Source organism: Terrapene carolina, unplaced genomic scaffold (assembly GCF_002925995.2).
Source record: "Terrapene carolina triunguis isolate 2854851 unplaced genomic scaffold, T_m_triunguis-2.0 Scaffold66, whole genome shotgun sequence".
NCBI classification, from domain to species: domain Eukaryota; kingdom Metazoa; phylum Chordata; order Testudines; family Emydidae; genus Terrapene; species Terrapene triunguis.
This window is the reverse complement of record NW_020664417.1, coordinates 35,029,755-35,054,154: the sequence shown is the minus strand read 5'-3', so window position 1 is coordinate 35,054,154 and position 24,400 is coordinate 35,029,755. Positions and strand designations below refer to the sequence as shown.

Below are 24,400 nucleotides of genomic sequence, written 5' to 3'. Positions count from 1 at the left end.
GTCCTCTTTTTTTATTTTTTAAATATGGTAACCCTAGATACATCTGAATAATGGGAATATGTAACGGCCACCTTGAGGAAAACTGAATTTTCCTAATTTCTATGTGACAGACATATTCACTCAAGAAATGTTTGTCTCAGGCTTGGTTCTGATAGAAAACTGCACCAATTTCCCATGAATAGAGCCCTGTTTTTGTTTAAAGTATTTATGTACCCTGGAAAAAAATTCTGCAGAAATGTCTCATGTTCAAGTCCATAATGAAACGTGATGAATCATAATTTATGTAGTTTGACTTTGTCCTTATAAATTTGTCACACCTCTGGTAGGGAGATCTTGGTGGTGAGGGGAAAAGAGGTCCACTTAGAGGGGTGTGTTTGTAAAAAAAAAACCCTCAACCTTCAAGCACACATGTAAGTGTTAATTCATTTCTAAACCTAGTGCACTTAACCTTGCAAAACTCTAGGTATATTCCTCAATTTTTTTTTGATAAAAAGTAAACAAATTATCCTTTTAAAGGTTTGGACATAAAAAAAATAAAGTGAGTAATGTTTATGGTTTGTCACTATACTAAAAAATGGTAAATATACAAAAATGTCAGTATCACAATGTAAAAATATCTTTGGTTAGGCGAACAAGAAAGATTCTTCCTCTGTTACAGCTCAAAGCTTGTTACAATCACATGTAAGACTATGAAGTGAGATAAGGGATATACTGCACATTTTTTTTGATGAGATCAACCCATTAGTAACTGCAGTTTGAACAGTGCTGAGTATGGGTGAATTCAGGTTAGTGAGTGACTGCCTCTGTTGGACAGTAATTTGAACTAGTGATTGATTTCCACCGCAGCAATGACGGCACTGATTGAGCTGACAGCAGAGAAGACCATTTTGACCTACAGCCTTGAAAATTTCCATCAGAGAAATAAATCTGGAAACTGAATCACTACAACAGGATTTGACACTGATGCCTAAGACATCAGCTGCACTGGCCCTGTGTTGACAAGCCACAATAGTAACAAAAGGTTTAAGGTAGTTTCCTTTACAAGGAAACAAGACAAAAGAGAAAATAGCTCAATATTCTGTAAAGAATCCCACCAAAATACATATAGCCAGGAATTTAAGATTTACCATCTTCTTAAAATTGGCAGAGTAGCTTTTATTTTGCAAAACCAGAAGTCATGTGTGTACAGGAGTTGTGCTATTATGTATGTTAGTTAGGTCAGTTAGAAGAAGGATTCATTTACATGATAACGAGGTTTCCAGGCTTTTAGTTAGAGCATACAGCTGAATTTATACTTTAGAAGGACAACAGAAAGGATGGTTGACAAAAAATTTTATCTACCTTCTTTTTTTTTTAATCTATTTATAAAATCCATAAAACTCTTTTTGTGTGTCAAAAAGATTTCTATAGGTTAATTAATTAATAAATTCAATGGCAACAGGAAAACACTTCTGACTATGCCTTCAATATCAAAACAGTGCACACCTTGGAACAAATCACATTTCAGTAAGAAATAGATATCAATTTCAAGTTTCCAATGGGTTATTATAAATCAACGGTAACAAACAAATTTCATTTAAAAATAAGTCAAATACCTTCACATAATCCTTTGAATCAAGAATTAATTTGGCAATACTCTCCTCTCTCCCAGTTAGTAACTGGGATCTCATAGAGGAATCAATCTTGTATGGTATTTGATACCTTCTGAGGTGCTAAACTCTGAACTATTATTGATGGCCAAGGGTTTAGTACCTTGCAGGTCCAAGCTTCCACAGATAAGTAACATGTCCCTTTATCGCTTAACAGAGTGACAAATTCAGCAAAGGCATTTAAGCACATAATTTTAAGCAGGGGAGTAGTCCTATTGAAGTCTATACTTGAAGTTAAGCAAGCATTTAAGTGTTTTGCGGAATCAGGGCCTAAGTGATACTTAAATAGTATGTTTCATTTGAAATGCCAGCATTCCAAGGAGTGTAGGCTCTTGTATGTGGACCACCTTTCCTGCCCAGGAGTTCTGGCAGTGGCGAACAGAGATGTTAGAAACAGATATTTAAAACTATTCAGTGCCTGTCCCTGCCAAATTCACACAACCAAAATTGTCACTGAAGTCAAATTAATTCCTTCTTCAATTGTGCATAATGGACTTCAAATCTGAGTGCCAAATTTTCAAATTAGATGTGCAATCACTCAAAATTAACTGCCCCCCCCCCGGGTCTAGTTATTACTACAGTTAGGTAATTGTTAACTGGGTGGAAATTGGGCATTCAGTTGTGCACCTAATTTGTTTGAAAATGTCCCCCATGAAGTTTTGATTATTACTAGGACACCTTTTTAAAAAGTTTAACCAAATGAATAACCAACCATCTATTGTACACTCATGTAAGAGTTTAACCACTGTTGAACTTACCCCAAATATTTCTGCGATCACAATTTAAATTCATTTGCAGTGCTCAATTCACTGGCACATACAAATTACTATATATGCTACTTGTTACAGTTTAAAATTGAAGCCTCCCATGCTGTCAGAGCTAATAAAACATTCTGTAAAGACTTTTTATTCCTTACGACAAGTACCACAGGCTAACACAAAGCAGTGCCTTTTTTTTTTCTTTTTGTTCGTGGCTCCTACTGGTTCAAAAGATATAAACAAAATATCTGTCCTATTCACTGTCATTTTTGCAGGAACTAACTTGATTCTCTTTGGGAAGCCTTCACAAACAAAGAGGAATAAAATGCTATAAAATTCTTCATTCCTTGTAGAGAAACTTCATTTTTTCCTTCAGAAAATTAAACAGCTTTAAAAAATACCAAACAAACAAACGAAAGAAACCCAACAACATACTTTCCATTTTCTTTGAAAAATGCTGTGTAAAAATGTAAAGCTGGACCTGAACCACAAAATTTAAATCTGGAACCAAATGGCCTCACATTTCAGAGAGGTTTAGTTGGCCCTTGCATACATATGGGCCAATCATAAAGTTCAGATCTAGCCCTGGCCAAAATCAGAGGATGCCTGGATGAAGGATTTTGGTTTAGGCCCATCTCCAGTACAAACACTTTGGGTATGTCTACACCCAGCCGCTAGTTCGGCGGCTGGCAATCGAAGTTCTGGGTTCGACTTATCGCGTCTTGTCTGGACGCGATAAGTCGAACCCGGAAGTGCTCGCCGTCGACTGTGGTACTCCAGCTAGACGAGAGGAGTACTGCGGAGTCGACGGGGGAGCCTGCCTGCCGCGTGTGGACCGAGGTAAGATCGAACTAAGGTACTTCGAACTTCAGCTACGTTATTCACGTAGCTGAAGTTGCGTACCTTAGTTCGATTTGGGGGATGAGTGTAGACCAAGCCTTTGTGTTGCGATTGTGTTGGGCTGCCTCTTAATATTTCATATTATATGGAAGTTCATGAAACTCTTTTTATGCATCAAAAAGATTTAATAAATAAATAAATAATTAAATAAAAGGGTAAATAAATAAATAAAATCCGTGGCAACAGGACCACACTTCTGACTATTCCTTACTCCTTAGATGGAAACATGGAAGAATTAAGAAAGAATGCTTTGAGTTTTTGTGCTGTAACCTCTCTACCCTATTCAATGGTAGCACTGTCAGTCACATCCTATCTTCAGACTTGGAGGACAACAGTCATAAGTGGGCCCAGTGGAGCAAAAACAGAAGAAAACCTCAGGGATCTAGAAGGTTTGCAAAAGAGCCCCATAGAGGGGAAGGAAAGGCTTCTGTACTTCCACGCTGTGGTCTCTACATAGGTCTCAAGCTAATGTTAGTTTTATTTCAGATATTCTGGATCACTCAGAAAGCATTCATTGTAGCATCTTTCTCCTTAGAAACTTATGAACTCTTAGATTTAAGAAAATAAAACAAATATTAAGCAATTTCCAACATTTTTCCTTCAAGATTTTGTCCTAACTCTTTTTAGTTAGAGTAAATTGTACAGTATCTGGGTTTTCTTCATTCATAACATGTTAACCAGAAAATCAGATTAATCATATGTATAGACCCATAGGATTTGACCATTTTCACAGTGGTCGGTGCCGATGTTCTAGTAACTACACATGACCAGATGCAGCAACTGTGATGGTAGCACTGGGTGCTGGTATCACAATGGTCATACACATGTCCTCTTCCCACACACATACAGCATGAAACTCGAGGTAGCATCACTGTGGTCCTCTGACCCTTCTGTGGTAGTGCCACTGGGAGAAGAAGAACACATACATGTAAAGACAGAATAGTGAGGAAGAAGGAGGAACTAACAACCAACAATGAGTTGTCTGAGATGCTAACAGCTATTGTCAGTAAGCGATCAGGATCCTTACCCAATGCCAGGCTTGGAAAACTCACTCATCCAGTTGCCAGTGGTGAGTGAAAAGCTTTTCCTGGTGAACATGGGGTCTTCAGCCACAAATTTCTACAGAATGTACACTTTCATTAAAAAATATTTTTATCCCTGATGGTTATGAAGATATCAGATATGAATTAATGCACTATTTTCTGATTCTACACTCAGATAGCCCCAGTGCTCATGGCTTTGCCAAAGACTCTAGTCAGTCCCACTGCTGCAATTCAGAACTCTGTAGACAGTACTGAAGCTGTCAGGAATCATGTTGTAACTTGGGACGACAACGGGAAGGCACTCAAATTACTTTACATTCATCTTCCCTACGGAAGGAATAAAGAGGAAGGAAGAAGCAAAATAGCAGAACTCTTGGAAATTCTAGGGCACAAATAAAGTGGCAGAGACCTCCCACATGCGGAGCTAGCAGATCCCAGAGAGACTGTCCTTTCTCTTGTAAAAGCTTCACATTTATCAGCTATCTGTTAAGCCAGAGGCCAATACAAAACAGAATCCTTAACACGTCAAAGGGACAGCAGCCTGGTAGAAATGCCAACATATTTCCCCTTACCCATCATCTACTGGTGGCTGGTGTAATGGCTATCTCACTGCTGGAGCTGCCCTACTCTCACCTGTCCTATTCATCACAGCTAGTAGGTGTTAGTAAATTTTTCAAGACCTGTACAGTGAGATGTGTCGTGTTCCAGATGCTGTTAGCAGGCAACTTTTGGAATCTAGTCTTGTACATGGATACATTTCAGATCAAATGTAAAAGCCTAAAATAGATTACAGCCATTTTTACTAGTTGCCTTGTATCCTTATATCTTCTTTTCCCAGTGAATCCTTGCAGCTCACCACATAAAATGAATCGTCTGAGGAATCATTTAACACTAATTTTTGTTGCCTATATTGATCTGGAAGGGAGTGCAGTAGGCTACACAGAAAAAATTGGGTGTTAAGAAGTGCATTATGTAAAAATATCCTTGATATTTCATGGAGATTCAAGATGGCAATGTCACTCAGAGCTCAGGGGGCAAAAACAGATGTTTAGCATATGTGGAAGATCTAAGAGTCCACCACAGAAAGACAGGTCCACATAGCAGCATTTACTTCTGCAGGCAGAACAAACAGTTTAGAAAGTTAACTGGCAGCCTGAGAAGCAAAGGTAGAAAATGAGAAACTAGAGGAAATCAGATTATCAAACCTATTTTGTAATGGACAAGTAATGGTAATAATGAAAAGTTAGCCTCATCTGTGAATGAGGAAATAGAATACAAGGGGAACCTGTGGAAGGAAATAGTGTAACCGATTTGGATCTTCCTTGTAAATCAGTAGTAGTTCAGTTAAGGTCAATGGAGGCATTTCCAGTGTAAAGGAAATCAGAATCTGGTGTATAGTCTATATTGTTCCTTTTTGAATTTATTGTGAAAATGTATTTTTTGAAAAAAATAAAGTCATTTACTTTCCTGCTGATGATGGACACTAGCACAGACAAATGCTAATTGCTAGCATGATTCAGAGGAGGGAACTTTTATATGCATTACAATATAACAGGTGAAGCAGGTTTGGGTTATGTAACAAGAGCCATGTATAGGAGCCTATACATTTCTATATATTCTGCATAATTCCTATTATTTTTATATGGTTTTCATTTGTCTGTTGAACACAATGTAACCTTCGGGATGAAGTGATATACAGAAAGCAAAGAGGGAGTCTAAATCTGTGCAAGCGTGATTTAGAAGTTTGCAAGTTGTTAGTGACTTCCACTATATACAGAAAGCAAGATACATAAAGTAACAGCCCGTTAAAATTGAATATCAGAGCTAATAGAAAAATAAGATCTCTGTCTCACAGAAAATTCTGGTATTTTGACATTTGTTTTTATCCCAAATTGGAACAAAATGTCAAATATCAAAGCTTTTCACAAAACAAAAGTTCAAAATAATTGCAATTCAGAAATGTTGAAACTGTTCATTTTCATGTTTTTGGTCAAAACGAAACATTTCAACATTCCTGTTGAATGTTAACATTAATCTCTGCAACTGCCTGAGCTACATAATGTCTTATGGGAGGCCCCTCATGCCTCTGTTCTCCACATTTTGACATGGGCTATGCTCCCCAGACAGATTACATCTCCCATGATGCCCAAAGGTCTTTTCATGAGGTAGAGCTGCACTGGTTCATCATGGGAGTCCTGAGGAAAAAATTCAGAACGTAATGTTGCAGCTTCAATCATATTTCAAATGAGGTCTGAATTTCTGAGGCACATTTTTGTTCTTAATCATTTAGTAGTATAATATTTAATTAAGAATTAATACACACATGTATGCCACTATCAGACCTCTCTGAAACCTACATTTTGAAATACAGAATTTACTTTAATATTTAATTAAACCAATCTAATCTTAGTCACTAGTTTTTCCATTTGTAAGTGCACTATACATCTATTTTGAATGTCATATACTGTACAAAATAAGACAGAAGCTGATAGTGCTCTAGGTATCCCCAGTAGAAATGTTGCTTGTGGATCAGGAACAATGGATTCTTTACATGCAGAGTGATGTTATACTTAAGCTTTACCTTTTCCTTAAACTTTAATTAAGCTTTTCATTTTTTCCCTATAGAATATTTTCCCAATTTCTACGGGTGTACAACAAAACTTGCATTTACTTTCAAAATGTTCAGCTTTGTTTTTAACAACTCCGTTATCATCATTTCCTAATTACTACTTGCGACCTGTCATTGATGTTGGGAAATGAGCTGAGCTGTCCTTTTTAAAAGAGCTAGAAAACTGCATATTTTTGGCTCAGCAATGGAGAAGTGTGGGATTAAGGCAGTGGCATTTCTCTGTCACTCATTTTCCTGAAAGCAGGAATGATAATATTCAGTTCAGACAAGAAGACTGCCATAAAATCTTTTGGAATTATAGGGTAATTGAAATATCAAGGAGAACGATCCACAGATCTGGGGCTGGATTCAGCAAATCTGTATTTCTCACATTCCCAAATAATATTTTTATTTGTTGAGTAGCTGAAATGCTTGATCTGAACTACTGAAATCTGACAATTCACAAATAAAATGGTAATAAGCAAAAGTGTAAAATATAATGACAGGAATATTCAAAATACCTAAGGGCCACATGCTGAAACTTTTCTAAATCTGTTTCTCTTAAGACAACACTATAGGAAAATTCTGCTCTTACTGTCTCTTCCAGCAGTTAGCTTTTACATTTTCAATCAATTATTATTATTTTTTTTAAAGTATCCAAACTGCATATTCAGGAACATCACCAGATAAGAAGAGTGACATAGGTGCTGGAACAAAGGGTGCAGGGGGTGCTTCAGCAGCCCCTGGCTTGAAGTGCTTTCCATTCTATACAGGGTTTACAGTTTGGTTCAATGGCTCTCAGCACCCCCACTAGAAAAATTGTTCCAGCGCCTTTGAAGGCTGACAGTTAATAATGCTTGATTAATCAATACAAAGGGATTAAAATGCTATTTTTTCCTCTTAAAGAGGAGACAAAAGAGTTTGGGGATGAAGTAGTGTTCAACTTTAACAAATTTTCACCACTTCAATGGAGATGAAATTCATCACTCAAAAAACAGATTAAAAATACTAAATAGAAATCTCAAAAATAACACAACATATAATCTATTTAGGGATTTCTGTGGTCAGATTCTGCTTTTCACCAACATCAGTGCAAAGCAAAACTTTGATGAATCCAGTGGTGTTCTTTCAGATTTACACCAGGTAACTGAGCAGAACTGGCCCAAAATCTTCAAGATCCATCTATGACATAATGTAACTTTTTTTTAAACACATACACACCCACACGGTGTAGTCTAGATAAAAATAATAACTTTTCCTCAAGTTACTAATTCCAGCCTACACCTATTTGTAAACTGTGGATTATCAATGGTATTTAATTTCTTCCTCCTTTTCCTTTTGTTGAAAATAAATGTATCTGTCTGCTTAAAACACTGAAAAGCTTTATATTACACAAGATCATGGGATGTTAACTTTTTTATAATAGATATTTTGCAGAAATCTGGGATATTATCATAATTTCAGAATGACATCCATTCCATATTTCTACAAATAGAAAGGGGTGGGGGTGGGGTTTCTCTCCTCTTCATTTTAGGAACTCACAATAAACACCTTTCTGGGGTGTTTAGAAGATTGAGCCTGAAAAATAATGAGTGGGTTTCTAGACATGTGGCATTAAGAAGGAAGAACTTTGGAGAAGAAGATTTACTGACATCTTAGAGGAAAACTGTCAGTGTAAAGTCAATGAAATAATAATAATAAAATGTATCCATACTGAATATCTAGGGGCATCACTAAATAAGAAGGGTGACAGTTATTAATGCCTGCTTAATCAATACAAAACTTATTAAATGTTATTTTTTGTTCTGAGATATTCATCTTCTATTGTGCAGGACTTGATACAAAGAAGGCACACTGAAGTGATTAAAGTGAAAATAGAATAAACCCACATGTTCATATTTATGTGAAACTGGAAAATTGTTCTTCTGGAGAATTGCCAGATTGTTACCTGTGAAAGTATCAATTTAAAACAGACTGCTATATACCAAATTTGCACCTCAACAGCTGGGATAAAGGGGAGTGGTGGCCACTCTCAGCTTTTAAATGTCCCTGTGACTATCATTATCAGGATTTGCAAATTTAACCTCAAAATATTTGCTGTGCATGTTATTGGTACTAGAATTTATACCAGATTTTACCCTTTGATGTTTGTGATTACATGCATGTGGCTCTGCATGTTGAAAGGCTTATCTGTTCTTAAGTCACCATCTAATATGCAGTCAGGCCCACTTAAAAGTAGTATAAGTATACATCCATAACTCCAGGATGGTCTTTGTTTCTACTGCTAGACACCAAACTGAATCCCTGTTCATTTCACCACTTCACCTACAGTGATACAGATCAGGCCCTGAGGTGAGAACTGATTATATTGTTATAGGCAGGACTGATATTATTAAAGTTGCCTAACATTTCCCATTATAAGATCATATTTTCAGTTGCTTATAAGTTTTCCAAACTTTAACTGTTTGGACTGAAATTTTCCATGCTGCATATCTGCCTCAGGCTGGATTCCCTCCCCTCCACATTCAGCAAAGTTATAAGCCTTTGGAGGGGCGGGGGGGGGAAAATCACAATTTGCACATTCTTCATTTTTAAGAGATAAAACCTCCCAAGATTCCATGTTCACTGAGAGCACCTCAACCCCACCCAGTTTCTAGTGCTGACCAGATTTCACATGTGCCATCTCCACACAGTGAATAAGCATGGTCCAGACCAAAGCTACAGGACTTTCCCTCTAATGGCCTTCTCAGGGATGAGCACTGGGATGGAGAGCAGGGAGCCTGTCTCTCCTGTGCACTCAATGTCTCACTCCACCCCGGTGGTGCCCAAGCAGCATAGAGAGGGAAGCCATCCATCTTGAATGCATAAGGGACAAAAAACAGTTGAGTGGGACAGAAAGGAATAGATTGGGACAAGAAGTCTGATTAGACTGGGACTAGAGAGGATTGGGGGAGAGAAACTGGGATTGAAATTGGTTGGGCAAAAGTTTGGGACCTAGACATGAGCGGTATCAGATGTCTGGGAATGCTTGGGCAAGGAGACTGGGCCTGGGAGTTGGGGGGAGGTGGGTATGAAGAGAGGAAGCTAGAACTGGTTGGCCAAGGAGTCAGAGAGGTCGTACGTGGGAGACTGAAATTAGATAAGGAGTCCAGAGAGGGAATCTAGGACTGGGAGTCACTGTGGGGTTGGAGAGAAAGAGGCACAGCGAATGGACAAGAATCTGGGAGGGGGAACTGGGACTGGCTGTGCAGAGGTTGGAGCTGGGTGTGGAGAGGGGGAGACAGGAGTTCAGACAGCAAGCTCTGAAGGGAGACTAGGACTTTCTGGACAAGGAATCTGGGACTGGGATCAGAACCCTGAGGAATGGAGACTGGAGCTGGTTAGGTGAGCAGACTGGGATTGGAACAAGGAACTAGGTGTGGATAAGAGATAAGACTGGGACCAGGACTGCTTGGAGGAGATAGGGCGGAAGAGGTCAAGCTTGGTGGGAATGGGCAAAAAGAATGTCTCCATTGCATCACACTCCCCTCCAGAGATTCCCAAATCTCACCATTCCTCTGCTGTCAGAAAATATCTGCGAAACCCACTGGCAAAATGTGTGACACGTCCCCCTCTAAGTGCTGGTCCACATGGAGTATGACAACCTGAAACTGCTACCAGTAACTCCCTTAGCTCAAATGGCAGAGGTCTGTACAGGGTGTCTAAAGGGTCCAGCACTGCAGAAAATCCATATAGATGTATGTAGATAGCACATGATGGAATTTCTGATTTTTCAATTTTCTTTTTAAAAACCTAGGAATTATACACTGAGAACCACATTAAAAGGAATGGTATTAATGTTGCAAGGTCAAACACTCAAAAGTTAGAAAATGTCAGAATTAAGGTTGCTCGTGCAACCTTTATTTGACTCTATTGTGCATATTCATTGTGATACAGTCTTTATGGTCACATACTTTTTTTTCCAGAGAACCCCTGCCTTATTCAATGTATAAAACAGACCTGCTTCGGGGATGAATAAGAGTTGTACAAAAGAAAGGATAAAAAGCAATTATTTTTAAAATAAATACATTGGATATTTTATTTGAATTAAATATATTTTTGCAAGATAAACTGAATTTTAATTTTGAAATTATGACAACCTACATTAAGGCCTAAATTCACTATAATCTATTAAAATTAATAAAAATATAGTGAATCAAGGCCTTCACAAATTTTAATAAGTTAAAGGATGCTGTTTTTTTAAATTATATACAGAATCGGGGGAACATTTAACTTTAGAAATCAACTCAAGTTTTATAAATATGTCACAATATTATGTACTGCATTAAGTATTTTATTATCAATCTTTACAATGGAGCCAATGCTGGTATTTACATTTTTCCAAATGAAAGTACTTTCAGTTTTTGTTGTGCTGAAAAGCTTTTGCCTTTACTTTTGGCTTTAGTTTCATTAGTAGGTGCATAGATAATATTTTCTTAATTTAGACTAGTTAATTCAAAGTTGAGAAACAGATTGGGAGTTGAAAAGGGATGAATCTGTCAATAAAAGCCAGGGAGAAAACAATGAGATCTACTCATTCTAAAAACTTGAAGGACACGGGGACAGATGTTTGAAGATATTTAGGCAACCAAATATGCAAATAGGTACCTAGCGGGACTTTCAAAAGCACCTTTACATATTAGGTGGCTAACTCTCATTGATTTCGCCTGCCATTAATTCCCCAATGGGAGTTATGCATCTAATCTGCATAGGCACTTTTGAAAATCTCACTAGGCATATCTGTATTGTTAAACACATAAATACCTTTAAAAATCTGGCCCATGACGACCAGAAACAATCCATGAATTCACTAACTACAGTTAATGCTTTCCTTATGTAATAAATCCAGCATGTATAAGTAGTTTCATTTAACTAATAAAAAAATTTAAAATGCTATTTCGTGCATTTCAATTGAATTCTAATTTCCATCCAAATGCAGCTTGACACAGATCATGAATAAAATATAATCTAGTAAAGAGGAAATGTGTAATTCACCATTTTGTTACATAAAAAATGTGAAAAATAAGGATCTGGATAAATGTATGTTGAGATATATAATAGTTTAAATAAATGTGTATAAATATAGCATTTTCTCCTGGTTAGCAAAAAGAAATAACAAATTTAGTGTAAAGGTTACGTTTAGTTGTGAATCAACAGGTTCTAATGGTTAAACCAACCAACATACCTTTCTTTAGGAAAATAACCTATATAAATACAAAACAGTTTTTTAATCAAGGTTTACTGTTTGATTTAAATAGGTAATTTAAATCACCAATCCACCCTGTTGTATATTAGAGGAGACTGTTAAATGTAGGACCTCTACCTTATTTGTTGTAGATGTTGGAAGGTGTCCGGTGAATGCAGCAGGGGATTGCAGGAAGGAAAAGGATGGTCTCATGGTTAAGGCACTTGAATGCTGCCCTGGAGAACTGAATTCCATCTCTGCCTTTGATACAGGGTTCCTACATGATGCTAGTGAAGTTACTTAAACTGATTATTTCACAGATGGTCACCAATTGTATGTTCCTCATTTTCTTGCTTCCCAATTTGATACCCTGGGGTTGGAGGGAACAGCTTAGGGCATCCACTCCACTGCCTTTAAAGACAAAATGTATGAAGCCTTTCTTCGCGCAAATCTGATAGTGATGTGGGTAAAGGTATCAATTAAGTTATTTATCATTATTAATTTTTAGTTGGATTCAAAGAGCTTAATAATTTTAGCATCTCTACATCAGAAATCAAATCAATATGGTTTCTTTGCCTCAGCTGAGCACATGGGGTAGCCTCAGCCCATCAGAAAACTAAAATAAACACTATAGAAACTCATTCATCACTATTATTAATGTGTATTGCCGTAGAGGCCAGGAGCTCCAGTCATGCACCAGGACCCAATTGTGCTAGGCACTGTACAAATAGAAAAGAAAGATAAATTCATTATGACAGATTATAAAAAAAGAGAGTATGAGTGGATACAGACAGGGAGCACAAGGTAACAATGATATTGAGCAGTATGATAGGCAGTGATCTCAAAACACCAGCAGCCTAACAGATCTCCATTTTTTTAAGCATTATATCAAAAGTATTTTAAGGAAGGACTTGAAAGTGGAGAAAGAAGTAGCTTTGTGGATGTTTATGGATCCCATCTTTCTTGGGAAAACTCTGCTTCTTTTCCTTTAACTTGTAAATATGGGGGTTGGGAGGACTGGATGTCTCAAGGCAGATCTCAGAAGTGTCCTGCATTTCACAATACATTGGGCTTTGAGACTATGTTCTACCATACTACAAGCACTCGGTCTGTTCTTCATCTAATTACTCCTCCTCTCCCATGTCTGTATATTATGAAAGGGTCCTGGTCCCTCCATAATTAAGGTTGGAATTAGCTTTCCATTTTTAGTCAGGGATACACAAGTTGCCCTGACTCAAAAAAATCTCCTTAAATTGGCTTGTGCTTCGGACTAGAGAATAAAGTGCATATTTTAAAACACTGTAGTGATTAACCATTGGAACAACTCACCATGGGATGTGCTGGATTCTCCATCATCTGAAGTATCTAAATCAATACTGCATGTCTTTCTAAAAGAAACTCACTAAGTCAAGCAGACGATATAGGATTGATGCAGGACTCACTGGGTGAGGTTTTCTGGCCTGTGTTATAGAAGAGGTCAGACTAGATGATCATAATGGTCCCTTCTGGCCTTAACAATCTATTTAATATATGTGACCAATCCCAGTTCAAAATTCCAAGCACATTGCAAACAAGTACCTAGGAAAATCTTTGCTTAGTGTCAGTGAACTTTTGCAGCCCCTCAGGTTGGCAATGGCATATAGCAGGCTCTCCTTACCTGCAGCCCCCTGTCAACAGCTGCTTTGGCCCTGTGGTGGGCTGCCTCTTTTTTTAGGACTCAGCACTTTGACCTGATTACATCTAATCCCACCTCTTCCAGTGTTAACAGAGAATCCAACACAGAGAAGTCCGATGGCTTCATGTTGAGTCTTTGATCTGAGTTCAGAGTCACTAGTCCTTCCTTCTCAGGGCCTTTGCATCACCTTTGTTGGTGGCTTGCAGGATCCCCCTCTCCTCTGCGTACCAGCCCAAGCACCTTGTACTAAGCAGGCAAAGTCTGTCTATCGAGCCCTCCTGTTCCTCCCTTCCTCCATAGGCTTTTTCCTACCTCAGACTATTTTGCAGGCCTTTACCCCTGAACCCATTGTGTATCTGTGTTCTTCCCATGCTTCAAAACCTCTCAAAGTTCACCCTTCTTTTAAGAGAGAGGTTCACAAAGGTCCCTCCGGGAGTCCTGAAACAAATTCCAAATGAAAATATACACTTTAACAACTTCTGCTCCCCTCAAGCTTGAATTTTCAACAGTCTTACATTTCCCCTGTTCTCCAGTCCTCAGCTGAACACCGACTCCCATGGCTTGCTCCTACTTCTAAACCCACCACAGGAACTAACTCCACTCCTGTGGCTTTCCCCAGTTCTCTTTCCACCTCACTCTCAGGTCGTTCCCCAAGAGAGGGAATTGTCAACCTCCTCTCTCCTGCGTCTTCCTCTTTCTCACCAGCACTCTCTCTTGTAGGCTTCCCTCATCCTTTCCCAGGTGTGTCCAATAATTGTAGTTAAGCCACACATTCAAGATCAGCTGGAGTATAGGTGCTGTGAAACAGATGAATCTGGGCCCAATTCTCCTTCAAGGGCCAGCCAACCTGTGACCCCGAGGTAGAAAGATATCCTCTCCCCAAGTCCACAAAAGCTACTCTAGCTGATAATTGTAGTAGCCCTTGCAACTGGAGCCCAGTTGGAGGATAAAGACTGGATCCAGATGGTAGTGGTGGATTATCCAGACCTGATCTGAACACATGCTACACATGCTGTGCACTGTTGCACAGGGAGCCCTAGTAGAGATGGGCTTCTATGCACCTCCCTGCAATGCACTTTCATATCTGGCTTTCCAGCAGCAGCCAAACTGAATCAGTTCCAGTCAGGGACAGGATACATACATCTCATAAAACACAGTATCAACAGAGAGTTTGCAGAATACGCTTTTGTGATGCAAGAAACTCTTAAAAAGTGAAAGCAAATTCTTTATTTTTGTCTTATCTGTAAGTATGAATCTTCTAAAACATTTTCTAAAAATGTCACTGAAAATATTAATTACCAAGTCACAGTGGCTCTAACTTAATGCCAATTCATCATACTTCATTTGATTACAACATGACAGGTAGTATATTTACCTTGTAGCCCTGAATCAGGAACCGGGGGCACGGGGAGCAGGAAGAATAAAAGAGAAAAAACACAAGCGAAAAAATAAAGGTGGAGTAAAAATAAAGTACAATCAGCAGTATTTTATTTAAAGAATATGCCCTTTGAAAATAAAATACAAAAAAACAAATCTGCCTTACTAAAATGGTGCACTTGCTACCAACAACTGTATACATTTGTGAAGGTAAATGGAGACCATATGTTAGATGCTTCTGTGAACATTATAAAATGCAAGTCCCATTGAGGAATCAAATGATTTTTAGTAAATGTCAAGGATTTCAGAACATTTCAGTAATTTTTTTGTAATAGTTCCAGCTGTCCAATAGTTTTAGAACATAACAGCATTTAACAGCCACTGTCTTATGTTCAGGAAGACACTGTTAAGATCTGTTCCCAGATGTAACATTTATTGATTTAGGCAAAGAAAATGACTTGAAAACTATTTCTCTCAAAATAGCAAGAATTTTTTTCCCGAGCAAAGAAATATGTGCCATGTCAATACATATACTGGTAACGCCCACTTGGAGTTTGTCACTCCTGCTCCTGGAACTCTGGACTGGCCTATTGGAGGAGGAGGGGGGGGTGATCTGATGCCATGGACTACACTAATAATGGCTACTAGAGCCCTCTGACATCATTTCCCAGAATGCTTGGAGTCAGGGCGAGGATAGAATGGACTACAAACTCCTCTTAAGGCCAGTATACTAGGGTGACCAGATGAGAGGGAAAAAATATTGGGACACATGGGGGGAGCCTGGGAGCTGAGACAAGCAGAACAGCTCAGAGAATCTCTGATTAACTTTCCTCCCCACAAAGGGAGTCTTTGAACTGTTGTGGGAGTCTACTGCATGAGTCAGGCAGTTCCAAACCTGTTAAGGTACAGCTACTGAGAGCCAACTGAAACCACCACAGGACTCCAGACGAGAGAGCCTGAGGAGGACCTTGCCCCTCCCAGGGCTGAAGATACTTTAAGAAGACCCCCTTTTTTTTTGTTTAAGCCAGCTAACATTCATTCACAGTGCTGCAGCAGTCATCTCTGGACTCATCCTCAGCAAGCCATCTGCCTCAGAAGGTGCCAGCCAGGTAGCAGGGAGTTTGGAAAAGTTAAGTGTTGGGAAATGAGAAATTTGTTGATGTGTTAGTATTTATTAGTTAATCCTAACCCTTTCCTTCCCCAGATGCTATTTTGCTGTTAGCAATAAAGTCCCCCTTCATTACAGTGTTATTTTGGGTGGGTCATTTCTTTGCTGGGGTTTGTGTCGATGCACTTTATTGTTTCTTATGTACTGGGTTTTATACTTCTTGCCCACAATGGTAGCATTATTTGTTTTCCCAAGAGTCAGCACCCTTGTGTTTCAAGCACAGTGAGAAGTTACCTTTGGTGGAGGCCCCAGGCATCACAAAAGAACCCAGGACCCAACCCACGTAAGAAGAAGAGGAAAACCACTCTTAGCAGCAAGCACCCTGGAGGATTCTTGTGCCACAACTCAGAGCAGGAGCTATATACTTACACAATTCTTGGTTTACCAGAATTTCACATTTGTTTAGCTAACTGATTTATAGATAAAAGTAGAATGAAAACAGCAGGAAGAGAATCGTACTGAAAGACTAAATACCAGGAGAATTCAATTAAAACATAACCAAGGGGATCTTAGTCTGAGCAGTTTCTCACAATCTCTATTTGGAAATGTTCAATGTTGAAAACAGCTCTGTACCGATCTGGTTTATTTATACTAAACATGTGTTATTTATGCTAAACTGCCTATTTAAAAGGAGACTTTGAGATGGAAGGAAATGTAGACATCATGACACTCTCTATCCCAATCCTATAGGTTAATCCTCTTCAATGGTGTCAAAGCGTGTTGCTCATATAGCCTGAGCCTCAGGTTGTTCTGTACTCAAACACTCACTGACTTTAAAGTGAGTTCCATGTATGGAGCAATTTGCAGTGCCCTGTCTGCGTAATGCAAACAATGCACATATACACTATTTTGTCTTATTATTTGCCTTCACTCATGCCCATATGTTTGGATGGGATGTTGCTTTCACACAGTTGGACTTTTTGAGTAGTCCAGGTAAAAAGCTTTGAGATTCAGCAGGAATGGATTACAGGATAGGCAGAATAAGAGCATACCGCTGGCCTCAGCTCACAGAGTCATGTGTTGACAAAAGAATTTAAACTCTCCGGTTGAAAAAAATATGTTTCTAGCCAGAGGCACTGACTTCCCCAGTTCCCAGGGAGTGCTCAACCCCTGCTCCACCCCAGGACCCACCCCTTCCCCCAAGCCTTCACCCTCACTCCTTCCCGCCCCTCCCCTGCATGCCTGCTTCCTGTCCCCCAGCACCTCCTGCATGCGGCTGAACAGCTGATTTCAGCAGGTGGAAGGCGCTGGGGGTGGGGGGAGGAGCTGATCCGTGGGACTGCTGGTAGGTGCTGAGCACCCACTATTTTTTCTGTGGGTGCTCTAGCCCCGGAGCACCCACAGAGTCAGCGCCTTTGTTTCTAGCCCTTATGGTTGTAAAGAAAATTTTAAAAGATACGACCTGAGAGTAACTATTTCAGAGACATCTTCCCGAGTCTGCAGACAGCTTTCAGGGTCGGGGGTGGGAGGGACAGCAGCAGTCTCTTTGGCCAGAGAGGTTGCCCCCAAACACACTTGGCTCTGCTTTGTGGGGTGCGGGGCTGTTACTGGTTTGGGCAGCAGGAAAGTTCCTCTGTGTGTCTGGTTTTTGGTGTGGGGGGCTTTAATGCGAAGTTTTGCCTGTGTAACATTAATTTTGGCATTTCCTAACTTCTGAGTGTTTTATTTTGCAACCTTAATAATGTTCTTTTAACATATTTTGTGTGTGTATAATAGCAAATTCATACGATATAGAGAACATTTTATGCCCAAATGCAGATATTATGGATTTTTAATTTTTAAAATTTTATATATATAAAATATATATATACACATACACACACACAGGCGCAAAATTTCACATTAAAGGCCTCCCCCACTGAAAACCAGACACTTTGAAAATATCCACAAAATATGCATTTGGTGGTAGATGCTCTACAGTTTTCCTTTAAAGAAAATACTATGGTAGCTACTGTAATAAACATTTAAGTAGGAAAAAAATGTTTGATTGAAAAACATTTTTTCCAAAACATTCCCAAAAGGTCCAAAGCTCACATGGCATACTGTTCAATGTTTTACTTTAAGGTGTTTGTATCTTAAAGATAACTGAAAAATGACAGTGTGTGATATGGCAGTTGTTATGGAAACCATTGCCACTGAATAGAAGAGCAAGAAGTCATATAAAAATCAGTATATTGGGTAGGCAAACAGAACTCTTGTTTACAAGGATACGTTAATTTTCTCTTGCTATTAATTAGATGCAAAAATTCTGTAGGTTGGCATGTTACTTAACATATCATTTATCCTTCCCACCTGCAAAAATCCCCAACCACTTATCAAATGGGCCTACTAAGATTGGACCAAATATTGTATAACCAGCCTTCAACACTACTGCCATAAGATGAGATAAAAACAAGAAATAAGAGGAAAAAGAAACATACTTTTGAACTCTTATTGAGACATCCCTGCTTTTGTTAAAACACACACACTACAGTATTTTATGGTAATATCCCAAAACCCTGTGGTATCACTAAAGTAAGTGGAACATGCACTATAGAAAACTGTTATATTTAAACAAATTACAATGGTGTTCTTGTCAGTCATTGTGTTATAACTCAATTTCCCCATGATAAACAATGTCCAGTAAATGGCTACTTCTACTCTTCATATTTAGACCAGTGGCCAAAAAGTCTACATTTTGGAGTCTTTGTGGAACCTTGACACAACCTTTTGTGTAGAGTTAGGATCACCAATGAGGTTGTATATACATGGACACAGAACCTCAAAACCAACTGGGTACGTATTATTGAAACTTGAACTGGGTGAAAAACACGGGGAAAAATGAATGCAAAATGTAGATAAATTTTGTCTGTTTCCTGAAAAAGCTTTGAGGAAATTTTTCAGTCAACACTAATTACAATCCTGAGTCTCCTACAGGTTTGAGGTGGCCTGCTGTGCTTTGCAGATTGAAATGGGGCTCAACCGTAGCACTAAGAGTCTGTCAACTTTAATTCAATTGCAGGAGCAGAGCCTTGAGAAACAGTCCAGTCTACAGAATTTCAATGAACCAGTCCTAGTTGAGTTCACACGCAGCATGCCCAATCCCATACAAATAGCTTCCTTTCCTGCAAGTATCCTCCCTTTCGCAACACTTTGGTTGTCTTTGCAGTGGTAGCAGACACTTCCCTAGGTAGAGCACCAAATCTTATGGGCATTATTTACTGCTAGCGCAGCAAAGCTAGCATTATAGTGAAGAGAGGAATGTATTTCCTTTAATGCTAGAAGAAGAAAGAAAAAAAATCCATACATACTCATTCCAGTTTTTGGAATTCACAAAGCAGGGACTCAGCTAACGTTTGATTGAAACTTATTCTTGTTTTCATTATAGATATATCTACGTGCTGTGGTGTTAAGCAAAGTGCTGGTCCCTAGTTGAATCTTACAAGCTTTGAGAACAGCAGTCCTGGTAATTCTTAGCGGATAAGGGGCTCAACACTGCAGGGAATGCTTTGCGTATTTGGGGGTTGGTGTGTGCCTGTCACTATCTGTGCAAACAGAACAAGGTCTATGGAGGCCTGGAAGGCAGTTGTTTGTGTTGCTAGAGGCTGTTGGTTTTAGGGAGCAGTTCCACTGCAAGGACAAACAAGACTCCTCAGGCTAAGGGCAGGTAGTGGTGGCCTCACAACCCTGGGTACTCCTGGGGCATGTCACAATGTGGAAATGGGGATAAATAATTCCTCCCCTTCAGTACCAGCAGCCTCCCCTCCCCGTTATCTGGAGGCCCTCTATCCCAAAGATCTTGATATATTTTAATCATAATGGGAATTTCGGGGTGCAGCCATGGAGGTATCCACCTTGCAAAAAAGGTTAAGTTAACTGTGACACTGACAATATGAGAACCATATGGAATAGACTATAAATGAGTGTCCAACCTACTTAACAGCCAGCAGAAAAGCTTTACTCTTTATTGAGATAACCAGAGAAGATGGCCAACAGGAGCGGTTGCAGGAGCAGTTTAAGCAGGGACTGTTGGACATTGATAATGTCAGAATATTTTCTACAGTTTTGACTGGACGTTCTGTCCTGTGTGCTGATTTTCTCTTTGTTTCAACCTCCTCTCAGGTCCTCCCTCACAGTGTCTTCACCTTGGCCTCACTTTACACCTGCCTTTCATATGCTTCTTGTTCCTCCGCTGCTCTGTTTCTCCACCTCCCTGCCTCCAATGTCCCCACTCACTTTCCAAGTCTTTCCATTCAGTTTGTCCCTTCCCAATTGAATCCCACTACCCAAATAAAACTTGTGGAAATAGTGTGACATTTGACAGCATCACATTGTTCTCTCTTCTTGTGTGTCATACTCCTCCTCCTTGTCTTTCCTCTGTCCTGTCTAATTAGATTGTAAGCTCTTCGGGGCAGGGACTGTCTGCTACTCTGTGTTTGTACAATTCCAAGTACAATGGGAACCCATTCTTTGTTCGTCCCTAAGCACTACCAAAATAAACATGATTACTAATAATATTAAATGTTACACTCATTTACATATTAGATTTCTTGTATTGAATGTTGCACTACTATTTCACATATTGCATTTAGTATCTATTTATTAAATCCTCATTTTTACTTTTAACTTTTATGGAATTTCTCCATCTCCTCACACACAAGGGTCACAGTAATATTTTTAATAAATTATGCCAAGAATTCCACAAGGGCATTCTGCTTGCAAAACATTTCCTTTGAACCCCTGTTGCATAGACAAGGCACCTCATCTACCAATTGCTTCCTACACAGGACAGAATTATTCTCAGAAAGGTGCTGCAGGCCCTCTGACTTTGAGCTCTCTAGTACAGCTGCTCACCATTGATAATGAACGGTTCCAGCATTCTCTGCACACAATGCCAGGCATTCACCAATGACAGTCCCCCACTGGCTGCCACATAGAGAACTAGGGCAAATCTACTAACAAATGCAGCTCCTCATGCAAAACTCCAAGTAAATCATTCAGATCTTATTTCATTGGTGACAATTCCAGAAAGGCTTCCTTGTGACTAGTATAAACTGAGAGCATAAATGTGCACATTTGAGTGAGACAAACTCATATTAAACAAAGAAACATATTTACAATTCCAAATATATTTTTACTGTGTTTTATTTGAAGGGTACTCAGTGACTTCAATGATAGTGCAAACAGGAACTACATGCAGGGCCGACGAGACGGGGGGAAGCCGGTACAAATTACTGGGGCCCGGCGGTCTGGAAGGGGGCCCGGGGCCCTGCTTCCCCCCCTCTCGTCGGCCCTGTTTAGCCGGTCTGCCCTTGCTGGGGGGCCCGAAAAAATTTTTTCACCGGGGCTCGAACCCGCTCTCGGCGACCCTGACTACATGTGGACTATTAAAGCAATCCTCATCCCTACTTGGCTATATATAGAATCATAGAACTGGAAGCGACCTTGAGAGATCATCTGATCCAGTCCCCTGCACTCATGACATCTAGACCATTCCTGACAGCTGTTTCTCTAACCTGCTCTTAAAAATCTCCTATGATGGAGATTCCACAACCTCGCTAGACAATTTATTCCGGTGCTTAACCATCATGACAGTTAGGAAGTTTTCCCCTAATGTCCAACCTAACCCTCCTTTGCTGCAATTTTAGCCCATTGCTTCTTGTCCGATCCTCAGAGGTTAGGAAGAACAATTCTTCTCCCCCTTCCTTTTTTGTGTGTTTGAAAACTGTTATCATGTCCCCTCTCGGTCGTCTCTTTTCCAGACTAAACAAACCCAATTTTTTTCAATCTTCCCTCATAGGTCGTGTTTTCTAGACCTTTACTCATTTTTGTTGCTCTTCTCTGGACTTCTTCTATGTGGGTATTCAACTGCTTTGCATTGCAACAACTCTATTAGAAGAGCAAACAGCTGAAAGATCCAAATGAAAGATAGCAAAAGAAGAAATTAAAACAATGACTATATGTAAAAAAGATCTGAATTAAATCTTATTCAGTCTGGAAAACTCAGTCTTCAGAGCAACTATCCATTTGTATTTAATGATAATAATAGTCACTGATTCACAAGAACTGTAATTTGTCTTTTCTACCATGGGTTAGTCTGGGAACATGTATTCACTAGGAAAATAAAAACATATGACTGAATTTTTCAACTTCATTCACTAAAGGTATATTTATGCTCAATTATTCTTCTGTGCACTGTTCAGAAGTCATATTCAGAATATCATACATATATGGTAGAAATTGTAGCTGGAAATGGATAAAGTACAGCTATCCTCATACATTTTGATAGGTATTTCATGTCATCCAACTGAGACACCAAACCAAATTGTATTCAAAAAGCTGAGAATATTGTCACTGGTCTTTAATATGAAAAGAACTGCTAATGGTGTTTGTAATGTTAATCCAATTAATGCAGAGGGGAAAAGTACTAAATATAAAAAGATTATAAATAAATATTCCAAGTTTAGGCCCTGATTCGTGAAACTAAAAGAAAATAAGATTTGCCTGGACAGTCTCTGCTTAATTTTAAATGGAGTTGTGGACATGAATTTGGTCAATGTAAATCAATCCAAATTTATTCACTTTCTATAACTCCAGTTCCCTGCTCTCAGCACGCTAAGCATTTCTGTAGTTTCTATATATCACTAGGATCTCTGCTCTGGGCTTCTTATACAAGCTAACCAGATCAAATACAGGATCCTTTCTGTCCTTTTATATTTTAGAGATTCAGATCCTTAAACTGCATGGCCAGGAAAAGGTTCATTCATGTCCTCAATATGTGAAATATGTTTTTTGCTTTCTTTACTTCTCTTACAATAGCCTCTTTATACTGTCCCTGAAGAGTTCACCTCACACACATGTACACTACTTACACTTCCATCCGCCTATGTGGAGTACAATAATTCAATTTTATTACTTCATTTCCCCATTTTAGCAGAATAGTATGCTGAAACCTATAATACTCGTGGGAGGGAAGTATTAAAAAGTTTTGCTAAATTTTATAAAGCTTTGCTAAGCCCTTTGCTAAAGTGTCTCATTAAAAATCTCCTATCTAATGGAAGAATCCAGCCATCAACAAAGGCCCCTCAGCACTGATATTCAGGTGCCTTCACATTCACATTTTGACAGTCTCCTTACTAGTATCTTTAGATATACAAAACCTTAGGAACAGTAGGCCTGAAATCCTTAAATCCACATTCAGACCCAGATTCTGCCATCCTTACTCATACTAAGTGGTTCTTTATTTCATGAATAGTTCCATTAATTTCAATGGTGTAACTGCAGAGTAACTGTCATGAATAAATGTGACAAAATTGTGCCTTCAGTTTTCACTCAGCTATAATTCAGGCAAAACACATATGCCCCACTCCACAAAACACCATTAAACATGAACACAGGCCCAAGGTCTGCCGGGCCCTTACATGAGATCTGTCTTTGCCCATCCACTCACTGCTCCTTCCCAGTCTACGCAATTGCCAATCTCTACCTAATTCAGATCTCCAAACCTCTTGACTTCTTGGTTCCCAGAGGGAGGAAGGGCATGGTGCCTTAGAAGTAGCTGAGCTTTCCCTTCCAAGCTGTACAAAGAGAAATTAGGATGGAAGGGGCATCATCTGTGTTTTGTGTGAAGCTGCATAGTATTGCATGATGTGTATTTCTTTCTGTTTGCTCTGCAGCAACACTAATGAGGCTAATGAGGAGCTTAGGGATAATGGTAGGATGACAAATGGGAATGAGGATATGGAGGTAGATATTACTACATTTGAGGTAGAAGCCAAACTTGAACAGCTTAATGGGACTAAATCTGGGGGCCCAGATAATCTTCGTCCAAGAATATTAAAGGAACTGGCACATGAAATTCCAAGCCCATTAGCAAGAATTTTTAATGAATCTGTAAACTCAGGGGTTGTACCATATGACTGGAGAATTGCTAACATAGCTCCTATTTTTAAGAAAGGGAAAAAAAGTGATCCGTGTAACTACAGGCCTGTTAGTTTGACATCTGTAGTATGCGAAGTC

The 24,400-nt window shown here is 39.1% G+C and overlaps 1 protein-coding gene across 2 annotated transcripts in view; it reads right to left on the bottom strand.

The window, feature by feature from the left end:
• Window positions 1-24,400, bottom strand: part of GALNTL6 (polypeptide N-acetylgalactosaminyltransferase like 6) — a 948,073-nt gene that overhangs the window by 802,646 nt on the left and 121,027 nt on the right. The window contains exon 2 of one of the 2 annotated variants that reach the window (XM_024194141.1): window positions 15,233-15,241. The exons of the other annotated variant lie outside the window; for it this stretch is intronic. Coding sequence (XP_024049909.1) covers window positions 15,233-15,241 — 9 coding nt within the window. The remainder of the gene's footprint in view (window positions 1-15,232; window positions 15,242-24,400) is intronic. 2 annotated transcript variants of the gene reach the window in all.